A 12,757-nucleotide genomic window follows, 5' to 3' on the forward strand; every position below is an offset into this window, starting at 1 on the left:
CTGGAGCATGGTACTGAGAAGAAATCTACAGCTAAAATCTAGTCTCAGCGGGGGAGTGCTTCTCTACCCATTGGTGATATCCTCCTTGAGCAAGAAGGTAAAAGTGGATCAAATGTGTGCTGATTATTTCCAAAACTGTCTTACAATGTGTGTTAGAGGTGTAAAAGTGTGTAAAATAGAGGAAGAAAGAAAAGAAGATGAGGGATTAAAAGAAAACTGGCAGAAGGAGGAAGCAGGGATTAGCACAAATGTGGGAGTGGCATTCAGAATTGATGCATGACCAGAAGGGTGAGGCCTAAAAAGGAACAAGAAACCCCATGCATCCTTGTCAACCTTCATTCTCAACACATCTCAACGCACCATGCAAATCTGCCCACACAGAGTTTCTCCTGGAGGGGAGTCCACAGTTATCCTAGTGGTGCTAGTAAGAAATGCAGATCCTTGGGCCCAAGGAAATAAAAATTTGGCCTTGCAGGATAGTTAACTTGATTAATCAACACAGTAACTGAAAACAGAGTTCTTCACTCTTGAGTCAAATGGCTTGGCACTACAGTCCCAGAAGTATGACATTTACTGTATTAAGAAAACATGGTCAATCACAATACAGGGAGATAATTATATAAGCTGTATTGACAGAATCACAGTAAAAGTTGGGATGGTATTGGGGAAAACGAGAAGGATTGCTGTATCTTGCCAGATCCTACAGTGTAGAATTGAAAATTATATTTGCTAGATTTTGTTATAAATCCAGGTTGGTTATAGGTCCATACAGGTTGGTCGAAGAACTGCCTAGAAGAAGCACAATCTGGGGTCATCTACAATCCAAGGGGTCATAATCTGGCTAAATTTCATGAGGTCATTTCATAATAATTACCTTCTTAAATTCATCTTCTTTATCATTAACATTAGCCTCAGGAATGATATTAGCCTCATAATCAATGCTTTCATCCTCTTCTGTTTCACTTCCAAAAACAACATGTTTCCTCTGTTCTATAGATAAAAGACAAAAAACATATATAATATTTAATGTTGAGCATTTGGTTTATTCCACGTGGTCAAATCTTCTTAGGAAACCCCTTCTTTAAAAGTTCTTAATCTAAAAATTTAAGACTTGTTTCAGTAGGGATCATCTTTGAATTCAATTTAAATCACCCATCTCAATAGAATCATAATTCTACTAAGAAATACACTCTCTAAAAATACTCCTTCTTAGTATATAGAATTAATAAACATTTTAAGTGGGCTTTACATATTATCTTTCTAAAATATGTGTTTACCTTTTGAGTATTCTAACTTAATGAGCTGATATTTGGGAGTTTTGACACTTCTGAAGAAAGCTAATTAAACTATGTAGAAAAACTCTAAAAGAAAAAAGACAGGCTGTGGATACTTAATTTTTTATTTAAATTCAATTAATTAACATATAGTGTATTATTAGTTTCAGAGGTAGAGTTCAGTGATTCATCAGTCTTATGTAATACCCAGTGCTCATTACATCACATGCCCTCCTTAATGCTCATCACCCAGTTACCCCATCTGCAACCCTCAGTTTGTTTCCTATGATTAAGAGTCTCTTGAGCGCCTGGGTGGCTCAGTTGTTAGGCGTCTGCCTTCGGCTCAGGTCATGATCCCAGAGTCCTGGGATCGAGCCCGCATGGGGCTCCCTGCCCAGCAGGAGGCCTGCTTCTCCCTCTCCCACTCTCTCTGCTTGTGTTCCCTCTCTAGCTGTCTCTCTCTCTGTCAAATAAATAAATAATATCTAAAAAAGAAAAAGTCTCTTGTGGTTTGTCTCCCTCTCTGATTTTGTCTTGTTTTATTTTTCCCTCCCTTCCCCTATGATCCTCTCTTTTGTTTCTTAAATTCCACATATGAGTGAGATCATATGGTAATTGTCTTTCTCTGATTGACTTATTTCACTTAGCATAATACCCTCTAGTTCCAAGGCTGTGGATAGTTATTTAAGCTCATAGTTTCTTAGCCTTAGCACTACTGATATTCTTGGTTATTGAAGGCTGTCCTGTGCACTGTAGAATGTTCAACAGCATCCCTGAGCTCTACCCACACTAGATGCCAGCAGCATCCCCCATGCTGCATGATGACCAAAAATGTCTCCAGACATTTTAGCATGCTGTGCTAAAAGAAAAAAGAGAGAGAGAGAAAGATTAACACAGCAGGCCTGACACTTGTTTGCAACATTGGTCCTTGGTTGGCATCTGATTCCCACCATTGTTTAGCTGATAAAAAGCTTCCCTGTGCCTAAGTAGTTTGTGCAAATGATGAACACATGCTTTCCTTCAGAGAGTCTGGAATTTGGGTACCTGCTAAGCAGAAGGCACACACCTGAGAACATATCTATCACTTTTGTGATTATAATACTATAACTCAAGCATTAAAACTAGCAAAATTACCTGGTAATGGTTTTGCTGTTTTCCCACTGTCCTTAACTTCATAAATACTTTTAAATATTGATATAAGTTCTTTGACAGCTTCTTCCACATGCTTACTTTTGTGGTTTAGAACATCAGCCCATTCTTTTGTGTATGTCTATTAAATAAGGCAATGACTATTAATTTACAGGTACTTAAAAATGCTGTAAAAATTATTAATATAACTTTAATTTCTAAAAGTATAATTAACACCACTTGAAAATGACTAGAGAGTTGCCAATAGCATAATGTTTTAGATCCAAAACTGTCAAGGCTAAAGGCATAGCTGCTAAGGCCCAAGCAAAGAAAAGGAGGAGAGAAAAAGAAAAACTCAAAGTCTTTGACTTTTATCTGATTTGATCACCTACAGACATCTACATTCACATTTATATGGTGACTGGCAGCTGGCTGGCTCAGTCGGTAGAACATATGACTCTTAACCTTGGGATCATGAGTTCAAATTCCATGTTGGGTATATAGTTTACTTTAAAAAAAAAAAAGAAGGCTGAAGAACAAGAGAGATAAGGATGTCAAAAGTTGGAAATGAGAAGTAGTTTCATAAAAGGACAATCCAAAGAGTTGCTTTGAGATTCAAATGAAATAAGGTTTTAAAGTGAGCATGGTGCTCACTTATGCCAGGCATCAATTTAAGAGCTTTAGATGTAATAACTCATTTAACTAAATGACGACCACTTGGGATAGGTAATATTATTGTCCCCATTTCACCAATGAGAAAACTGAGGCTCAGAAAGAATCAGCAACTTGTCCAAGGTCACATAGCAGCTGGGGAACAATAGGAGTTTGAAACCAGTGCTGTCTGATTTTAAAATCTGTGCTCTGTCTTTCTGAACTTTTCTAATAGGCTTTGGGAAGAAATTAAGAACTAATTAAATTCAGAAAATAAAACTGGCCTATAAAGTTGAACAGGTCTTCTGACATCTATAATGTCCATACATTTTAGGGAAGAGAAAAATAAATGGAAGCAGCCAACATGGGCCTTTAAAGCCACTTCTGCAAAGGGAGCCTGTCTATGCAAATTTCTGTCCAGATAAGACACAGAAATCCCATATTTCTCATGTACTGCCCTCACGTGTTCCTTTCTTGGCTACTGGATTGACAGAGCTACTTCTAAGTCTCTCGCTCTCATTTATCCCACTTCATGTGTATCTGAACCCATCCTCATCTTTTCTCAGTCTCAGAAGAAATGGTGTTCCTCCTCCTACCTGAAGATATTCTCTTCTCCCCTCTCCACTCTACCAACCCTTCCCACCTGGTTCCATCACTCATTCATTCCACCCTTTCTGGTTTATTCAACACAGTGGTTAACACTGGAATTACAGTGGTGAGAGCCACTTCAGATGAGCATGGAAAATAAACAACTCTAAAGAGGGAGAACACAGATTAGTGGTTGCCCAGGGCTGGAAGAGTTAAGATGAAAAATGTTCTAAAATTGTGATGATGGTTGCCCAACTCTGTGAATAAACTAAAACCACTGGATCGTACACTTTAAATGGGTACATTGTATGTTGTGTGAATCATATCTCCATAAAGTTATTAAAAATAATAATTCATGCCAGAAAAAATTTGAGCCAGGAATTGGGGAAAACAAATGGAGATGGGAAATGAAGGATGGGAAAATGAAGGCAGCATGCATGGGAAGTTTGGTTGTGAATGAGAAGTGAAGGGAGGTGTAGGAAAGTTTTTGTTTGTTGGCAAGGAAAAGACAATAGAATGTATTAGACTGCTAGTAGGAGGGGTCTGGTGAAGGGGAAAAATGAAGATCGAGAAGAGAGGGAAGAAGACTGGGGGAGGAAAGTTGTCAAGAAGGCAAAAAGGTGTGAGATTTGGGGCCCATTTGGAGGACCAAGATTTTGAAAAGAGGTCGGACCTTTCTCCATGGACCATTCTTAGAACTCAGTGAAGAACAGACTGAACTGAAGGGCAGTCCAGGGATAGACTGGAAAACCGTCAAATTGATTTTTTTCTTTTTTATTTATAAGATATAATTCACAATATAATATCACAAAACTTACCCTTGTGGAGTACACAATTCATTGGTTTTTAGTATATTCACAGAAGTTGTGCAACCATTGCTGCTATCTATTTCCAGAACATTATCATCTCCCCCAGAAAGAATCCCCAAACCCATTAGCAGTCCCTCTTCATTCACCCACCCTCACAGACCTGGCAGCCACTAATCTACTTTCTGTCTCTATGGAGCCAAGTTGATATTGTTGAAATAACTTTTAATACCCTTTAATGTATTTACCAGTTTTCCTATCATAGCTTGGATCTCATTTCCCTGATTTTCTATTCCATTTGTATACCTATCAGGCTACATATATGTCAGTCAGGTTTCAGTCAGGAAAACAGATGCCACGCCAGCTATTTTACCAAACAGAATGAGAGAATGTAATATAGAGAAGTGATTAAACAACTGTCAAAGGACCCAAAAAGGCAAAAGGGGACACAAAAGTCACACAGAGAGTTACTGCAGGAAGCAGCTCCCGGACCTGGGGTGTGGGAGAGCAAAGGCAAGAGGCTGGAGTTTTTAGAACCTGGAGCTGGGAAGTGAGGGTGCTGCTCAGCTGGTACTATTGCCTCAGAGAAGGACCTCATGGTGTTGGTACATCTGAGAAGCACAAGAAGCTGGTTCTGGAAAGGCTGGAAAAAGCTAGGACCTAGGATTAACTGCCACTGCCAGTCGAGAGGTTGTCTGACTGTATTGGGAACAGGAAGAAAAACAGGAAAGAGCAAGCCTTTTCTCTCTCCTCCACCCACCTTCTAGCACAACTATTGGCAAAGCCTAAAAGGGAGCCAGCTGGCCAAAGATAAATGTACTTTGCAGAGTCCCAGCCTCAGCATCATAGAGCAAAAGATCCAATGTGAAGCCAGTGGATGACAGCTTTTTAATAATGAACATAACCTCTCCTAAAACCAGTTAGATGCTCCAAGTCAAGGACCAGTTCCCTGACTGCAAATATCCATGGTTCCCAAATATGGTTTGAAACCACTGGTTGGCCCACACTAACCTCCCACCAAAATTAGCATTATGTATGGTTTGTTTCCAAAATGTATTTCTGTCCAGAATATTACCAGATTTGCCCTGTCATTATAAATCTTACTCTGCCTTCATTATAATGGCCCACCTTATTAATATGTGGGTAATAAGCAGCCCACATATTACTAGACCTTGGATCCCTCTGATGCAATTTACTGGGGCATATTGATTGGCAAAGCACTCTTCAAAATTCCCACCTCCTGTATCTTAACTTATCACTTATCTAATAGTAATAGCATCTTCTGTTGTGATATCAATGCAATCACCACATTCAAACTTGGTCACACTTAATCTATTCCAATTTCCCTGATTTGTGTGATCTGTTTCTCTTTCTATGCATATAAAATTTCTTTGTGTGTTCAAAATAAATTATATCTGGTAGTGTGAATTTTCCCCCACTAAGCAGTTGATAGTGTCACAACAGTTATACGTACATACCAATAGAAAATGATTATCATTGTAAACGGGACAAAAAGGATACCGATATAGGTATTCCCTGCTTCGTTGTATTCTGTTTGTTTATAAGTAAGACCTGGTATGAAGTGCATATAGTCAGATCCTAGAATAAGTGAGAAGAAAATGACAGGCAGGAAATTACCCCTAGCCCCCCAGGGCAGGAAGCAGGAGACTTCTTCTTTGGAAAATTTCAGTTGCTCAGAAAAGACCATTTCAGCATCTGAAGGGCCGTCTCTCCTAGAATAATATGGAATCCAGAAAATAGAGCAAACAGGGAGAGTCCCAGGTTAATAATTTTGCAGCTGACCTAGAGACTAATCAACCCAGGTTAAAAACAGGCATTCAGAGGGCTCTGAGAGGAAGTCACTTGGGGGGAAAAATGGAACTGTGATATAATAGTGTATCTGAAAGAACATGTGAAAACAAAGGCAATTAGAAACCCCAAGAAAAACAAAAAAGTTGTATAAGAAAAAATACATTACATGTACCATACATGGTTCTGCATTGGCTAATATCTATATAGGCATAATTAAGTGTTGCTATTTACCATTACTGTTTAACTAAAAATTATTTTATAACTATATTGAGAAGACAAGGGAGGAGTGATAGAGGATAGGGTCAAAGAGCTGAATGCTCACTTATTAAAGCAGGAAGAAAATAATGTGCAAATTTGTCAATTCAAGAAATAGTACCCTAAGTATACTATTTGGAGATGCAGAAATAATACTATAAGGAATAGCTAAAAGTTTAAAATGAGTGCCTTTCCTAGGACCCAGATTGTGATCTCCATATACTATTTTCCACTGGTAACATAGAAAGGAATGAGGGCTGACTGGAGAAATGGGTGATCCCAGATCTGGAACAGGAAATGTACAAGATAAGCCTACGATACCCTATAGTTCCAGAAAGCAAGGAAGCTTTCAAAGACTACTAGAGTCATATAAAAAATATAGAAGGATTCTACTGAACAAAGATGGAAACATTTTAACACCAAAAAGACATTTTCCAAAAAGACATACAAATGGCCAAGAGACACATGAAAAGATGTTCAATGTCACTGATCAGGGAAGTACATGTCATAAACACAAGATATCACCTCACACCTGTCAGAATGGCTAAAATCAAAAACACAACAAACAAGTGTTGGCAAGGATGTGGAGGAAAAGGGACACTTTTGTACTACTGGTGGGGATGCCAACTGGCAAAGCTTCTGTGGAAAACAGTATGGAGGTTCCTCAAAAAGTTAAAAATAGAACTATTCTATGATCCAGTAATCACACTACTACGTATTTACAGAAAAAATACAAAAACACTAATTCAAAGGGATACATGCACCCCTATGCTTATTGCAGCATTATTTACAATAGCCAAATTATGGAAGCAACCCAAGTGTCCATCAATAGATGAATGGATAAAGAAAGATGTGATATATAAACAATGGAATATTACCCCACCATAAGAAAGAATGAGATCTTTCTATTTATAACAACATGGATAGAAACAAAACAAACAATCAAATGAACAAACAGACCAAAAAAAAAAAAAAAAACAGAAACAGACTGATAAATACAGAAAATAAACTGGTGGTTGCCAGAGTGGATGGGGGTGAAGAGATGGATAAAATAGGTGATGAGAGGGCGCCTGGGTGGCTCAGTTGGTTAAGTGACTGCCTCCGGCTCAGGTCATGATCCTGGAGTCCCGGGATCGAGTCCCGCATTGGGCTCCCTGCTCGGCGAGGAGTCTGCTTCTCCCTCTGACTCTCCCCCCTCTCATTTGCTCTCTCTCATTCTCTCTCTCTTTCAAATAAATAAATAAAATCTTTAAAAAAAATAAAATAATAAAATAAAATAGGTGATGAGAACTAAGAGGTACAAACTTCTAGTTATAAATCCATCACAGAGATGTAAAGTACAAGATAGAGTATTCAATAGTCAACAATATTGTAACAATGTATGGTGACAGGGGGTGATTATGTTTATTGTGGTGAGCACTGAGTAATGTACAGAATTGTCCATCACCGTGTTGTACATCTAAAACTAATTTAACATTGTATGTCAAGTATACTTCAATAATTAAAAAAAAGAGAGATATGCACCTAATCGTATTTTCTTCCTGAGAAACAGTGTGTGGTGCCAGCACCATTTAATTAATCCATCATTTTTACCACTGAACTAAAATATTACCTTTGATGTGTATTAATCTTTCATTGTGATCTTTTTCTCCTAGATTCTTTATTTTGTTCCTCTAAATTATATTTTTTTCTGTTAACGCCATATTGATTTGATTACAATGGCTTTAAGTATTTTCACTTTTTATTACCTATTCATTACTCATCATTTAAAAATAATATAATTTAATCCAACTTATGAAAAGAAAGGTATAGGAATTCTAATTGGAAGTGCATTAAATTTATATGGTAATTTGCAAAAAGAAAAAAAAGACAGATTTTTCACAGTAGGTTAAAAACAAAACCAGCTAACTGTTCTTTAGAAGAGAAAACCTAAAATAGGAGAACCCAGAATGGTAAAGATATATCTGGAACATAATAACCAAAAATGTTTGGTGTAGCTATAATAATGTCAAATAAAATAGTCTTCAAAGATTAAAAGCTTAACAATGATAGAAGGAACAAATGGCCAGGAAGGCACAATCATTTTAAACTTGCATGCTCCAAGAACAGGATGCAAAAATGGGTCATTTAGTGTTGTCTCTGTTACAGCCAATGTCCCAATGCTGAGAACAAATAACTTTAAGATCCTACACATTATGAAGAAGGCAGTTCTTTTTTTTTTTTTACTAACATATAATGTATTATTTGTTTCAGGGGTACAGGTCTGTGATTCATCAGCCTTACACAATTCACAGCACTCACCACAGCACATACCCTCCGGAGTATCTATCACCCAACCACCCCATCCCTCCCACCCCCCTCCACTCCAACAACCCTCAGTTTGTTTCCTGAGATTAAGAGTCCCTTATGGTTTGTCTCCCTCTCTGGTTTTATCTTGTTTCATTTTTCCCTCCCTTCCCCCATGATCCTCTGTCTCATTTCTCAAATTCCTCATATCAGTGAGATCATCTGATAATTGTCTGAAGAAGGTGATTCTTAAATGGTAGCAGGCAAGGCAACCATCAGCCCTTTGCCCATCTTGAGATTATAGAAAGGAAGCTTGATCATTGGTAGAGATCAAGTAGAAATAAGTGTAGAGTACTTCAAAGGAACTACTCAGAGACCCTGACCCATGTCCTCTAGAATTTGGGGATAGAGGGGTTGACCCATGCCTAAGTGGTCCTAAGGCAAGAGACCAGCAGGCTACCCAAACCCCTAAAGGCAAGAAGAGCCTGCATTTCCATAGAAAGAGAGGCAAAAGCACTTGTATCCCATGGGCTGGATTGGACCCCTTGAAACAGAACCACCTTTGGTTAACACGAGCCAGGTGACCCAAACCAGCAGGGTTGAGTGTAGTTGAAGCACATGGCAGGCAAGAAAGAAAAAAGAATCTGGTTCAAGATATAAAGTGAGTGTTTCTGAGAGAGATTGCTTTGTGCCAGGCCTCAAAAATGATTAGACAGGGTTCCTGTCTTTGTGATTTTGAGCCAATGGAGGATAAATAGGTACTCAAAGAATTTCAGTATATTGTGATGCTGAGGAGGTTAGGTTTTGTCCTGTAGAGACTGGATGCTACTGCTGTTGAAGGATTTAAGATCATGAGTGGCAGTGTGGAGAATGGATATGAGGGCCAAATAGGGAGGCAGAGAGAACAGTTAGATCATAACATCAATTGCTAAATTCAGAATGAGCCTTAAGGGCCTGACATAGGAAGGGAGTAGTAAGAATGGAAAAGAAGAGGCAATTCAAGCAAACGGAGTAAAAGGCAAAAACCTCGCTAAGCCTCAAGATTGACTGGATTTAGAAAATGGGAGTGAGGAAAGGATTCCAGATGACTCCCAGATTTCTGTGAGTGGCTTAAGGGAAAGTTTGTGGTAGTTAAAACCAAGAGGTACCCGATGTCCACCGAAGAAAGAACAGTGAGCCACTGCTGGAAACCCAGGAGACTCCAGCCTGAGGTTGAGGATATTAGTAAGATCCTGTCTAGGGTGTGGCCATAGGCTTGAGCTGTTGAAGCCATGCTGAGTCTTTGGATCTGAGGCTTTCAAAAAAAGCTAGGATCTCTATATGCTACTGACAGAGATTTCCACTGTTAGATTGTAAATTCACATTTTAGGTTTATGAGCCAGGATTTCTACGATTAAAACATAATACATAAATGCATACCTCATTGAGCGTCAACATATCTTCTACTTTGGTAGCACCACCTTCGGGCAGGGAAATTAACACAGTTTTGGCTATGTCCTTTAGAACGGTATCAATATGCATTTCACACAAGTCACTGATCTACCAACAAGAAAAAAAAATACATAAATGCATACCTCATTGAGCGTCAACATATCTTCTACTTTGGTAGCACCACCTTCAGGCAGGGAAATTAACACAGTTTTGGCTATCTTCTTTAGAACGGTATCAATATGCATTTCACACAAGTCACTGATCTACCAACAAGAAAAAAAAATGTAGAGGAAAACTCTTCTTTCATCCAAATGTACTTGAGTTATAAACTAATTTAGAGGGCTATATCTAGAAACTTGGGTCCTGAGCCAAGCACAATTTCGCGGAAATTTTAGGAGTACATCTGCAAAGAAGGCTTAATGTGGAACTAAAGTTTTATAGAGCAAGCATCATGTGCCATAATCTCATGTGTTATCTCTTTTAATCCTTACTCTAGTCCTTGACTCACTTACTATCCAAGTTATACAGCTAAAGAAACAAAGACTCAGATAAGTAAAGTAACCTAGGAAGGAACGCATAGATAGCAAAAGGCCGATCATTGTAACTAGGTTTAGCTGACTCCCAGGCCTCCAAGTTTTGTCTATTGTAACATGCTGCCATCACAGACCAGCATATCTAAAAAGGCATGCATGATCTGTATAGCAAAGATATCAGAAATCAACAGACAGTCTCCAATTAGATGAATGCCTCATCTAACTAATAGTAGATGTATTAATATTTAAGCACTCCATTCTGTCATCTGCTACTGTCTACCATTATCCCATTTTCTAAACTGCCCAGTGGAGTTGAACTACCATTTTAACATACTGAAGGCAAGTAATTCAGACACAAAAACAAGGCAACCCTAAATGAAAAGGCCCCAAAGTAGCTAGAGAAACATAAAGCATTATTTTTTTAACTTAATAGGAGTCCCTTTAGTTAAAAGTCACACCCTTTAAATAGCTTTCATAGATAAGCAAACTATTCCTTATAGCCTGCGTGTGAATGTACGTAGTTTTTAAAAATGTATCTATCATACCTTCTTTAAAAGTTGATTGAACATATCCAAAACTAAGTCAACTTCTTGAAAGAAGCTTTCCAGTGTTAAAGATGACCATGTTAATATTGTGAGCCCTTGTCTCAACACAGATTCCACCTAGAAAAAAAAAAAAAAAAGTAGCAGCTTCCATGATTAAAAGAAACCCCCACCATTAACAAAAAAAAAAAAAAAAAAAAAGGCTTTCTTTTATTACCTGGAAATATTATAGGTTATATTTCCTTAATTATATTTCCCTCCATTATACCTGGTAAAGGTGACTTTGTTTTTTAATCATCTTTGGCTGTCCATGAAGAATCATGGATTCTTAGAAAGTGCTCATTATTGAGATTTAGTTGTTTTTCAAAGGCAACAAAATTTGTTGACAAGAAGTCATTCTATAGGAAAAATAGGGCTATAATGTTGAACTAGAAAGACAGAGGATCTAGGCAAGAATAGATGTTCTAAAATCCATAATCTGTAGAACGGGAATTTAATTTTAAACAACAGGGAAATCAATATAAACCTTCAGCATTACCAACCTTTTTCATTTTAGGGGTCATTAGATTGACAAACACCGAAGGCACTTCCTGACATAAGTCATCGTAATACTGCAGAAGACCCTGTTGAAAGTCAAAATGATATGTGTGACTTTAATTTATTTTAAAGCAGGTCATATTTTGATTCATACCAGGAAGGTTTCATTATAATGTTTCCTCATAGTCCTGCCAAGATTAAGGCTGCTCACCTAAATTTAAATTAATTTACCATACTTTTTCCTCACCTGTAAATGTACTTTAAACAGCAAGTCAGTGGAGCTTTCTAGAGTGGCACGTTTCAATTTATTATTTAATTATATTTCTATATTTACATTATTTCAAATAGCTTGGATAATTATCTTTTCACAATATCTGTCATTACACATTTTTCCCCTTTCTGTTCCTTGTCTTCTGACACATTAAAGCATACTTGTTACTGATGCCACACTTCTTTTCTTGAATCAAAATAAATGTATGCACAGTCAGTTACTAGGCTTATCTATTTTCTTTTAGATATTTTTTAGAGATCAACCATAATGGTCAACTTTTGATCATTTTGTAATTTATTGCATGGTGTGATGGGAAATGTGGATTCAAGTTAATTCTTCCCCAAATAAACAATATTAAACTATTTCAATGTTTACTCAGTAGTTTTGAACTTACTAATTCCTTTCCTCCTTTTCTGTTCCCAAACTCCTATTTGCACATCAGTATTTTAATACTATAAAGAAGAAACAAGGGAATACAACACTGTATGTTAACTATACTGGAATAGAAAATAAAATAAAATAAAAAAGAATAAACACGGGAACAGAATAGATGGCCCAGAAATAGGAGCCAAAACTATACAAAAGTAAAAGGGCAGTCTCCTTAATAAATAGTGTTGGGAAAACTGGACAGTCACATGCAAAA

General features: G+C 37.6%; 1 protein-coding gene across 1 annotated transcript in view; it reads right to left on the reverse strand.

The window, feature by feature from the left end:
* Window positions 1–12,757, reverse strand: part of DNAH8 (dynein axonemal heavy chain 8) — a 407,368-nt gene that overhangs the window by 300,969 nt on the left and 93,642 nt on the right. The window contains exons 19-23 of the mRNA XM_073884828.1: window positions 11,849–11,929; window positions 11,310–11,426; window positions 10,220–10,339; window positions 2,409–2,544; window positions 875–990 (exon numbers count right to left, since the gene is read on the reverse strand). Of these exons, the coding sequence (XP_073740929.1) occupies window positions 875–990; window positions 2,409–2,544; window positions 10,220–10,339; window positions 11,310–11,426; window positions 11,849–11,929 (570 nt within the window). The remainder of the gene's footprint in view (window positions 1–874; window positions 991–2,408; window positions 2,545–10,219; window positions 10,340–11,309; window positions 11,427–11,848; window positions 11,930–12,757) is intronic.

Source organism: Callorhinus ursinus, unplaced genomic scaffold, assembly GCF_003265705.2.
Source record: "Callorhinus ursinus isolate GAN/ISIS: 27379988/994484 unplaced genomic scaffold, GSC_fseal_2.0 scaffold59, whole genome shotgun sequence".
Taxonomy (NCBI): Eukaryota; Metazoa; Chordata; class Mammalia; order Carnivora; family Otariidae; genus Callorhinus; species Callorhinus ursinus.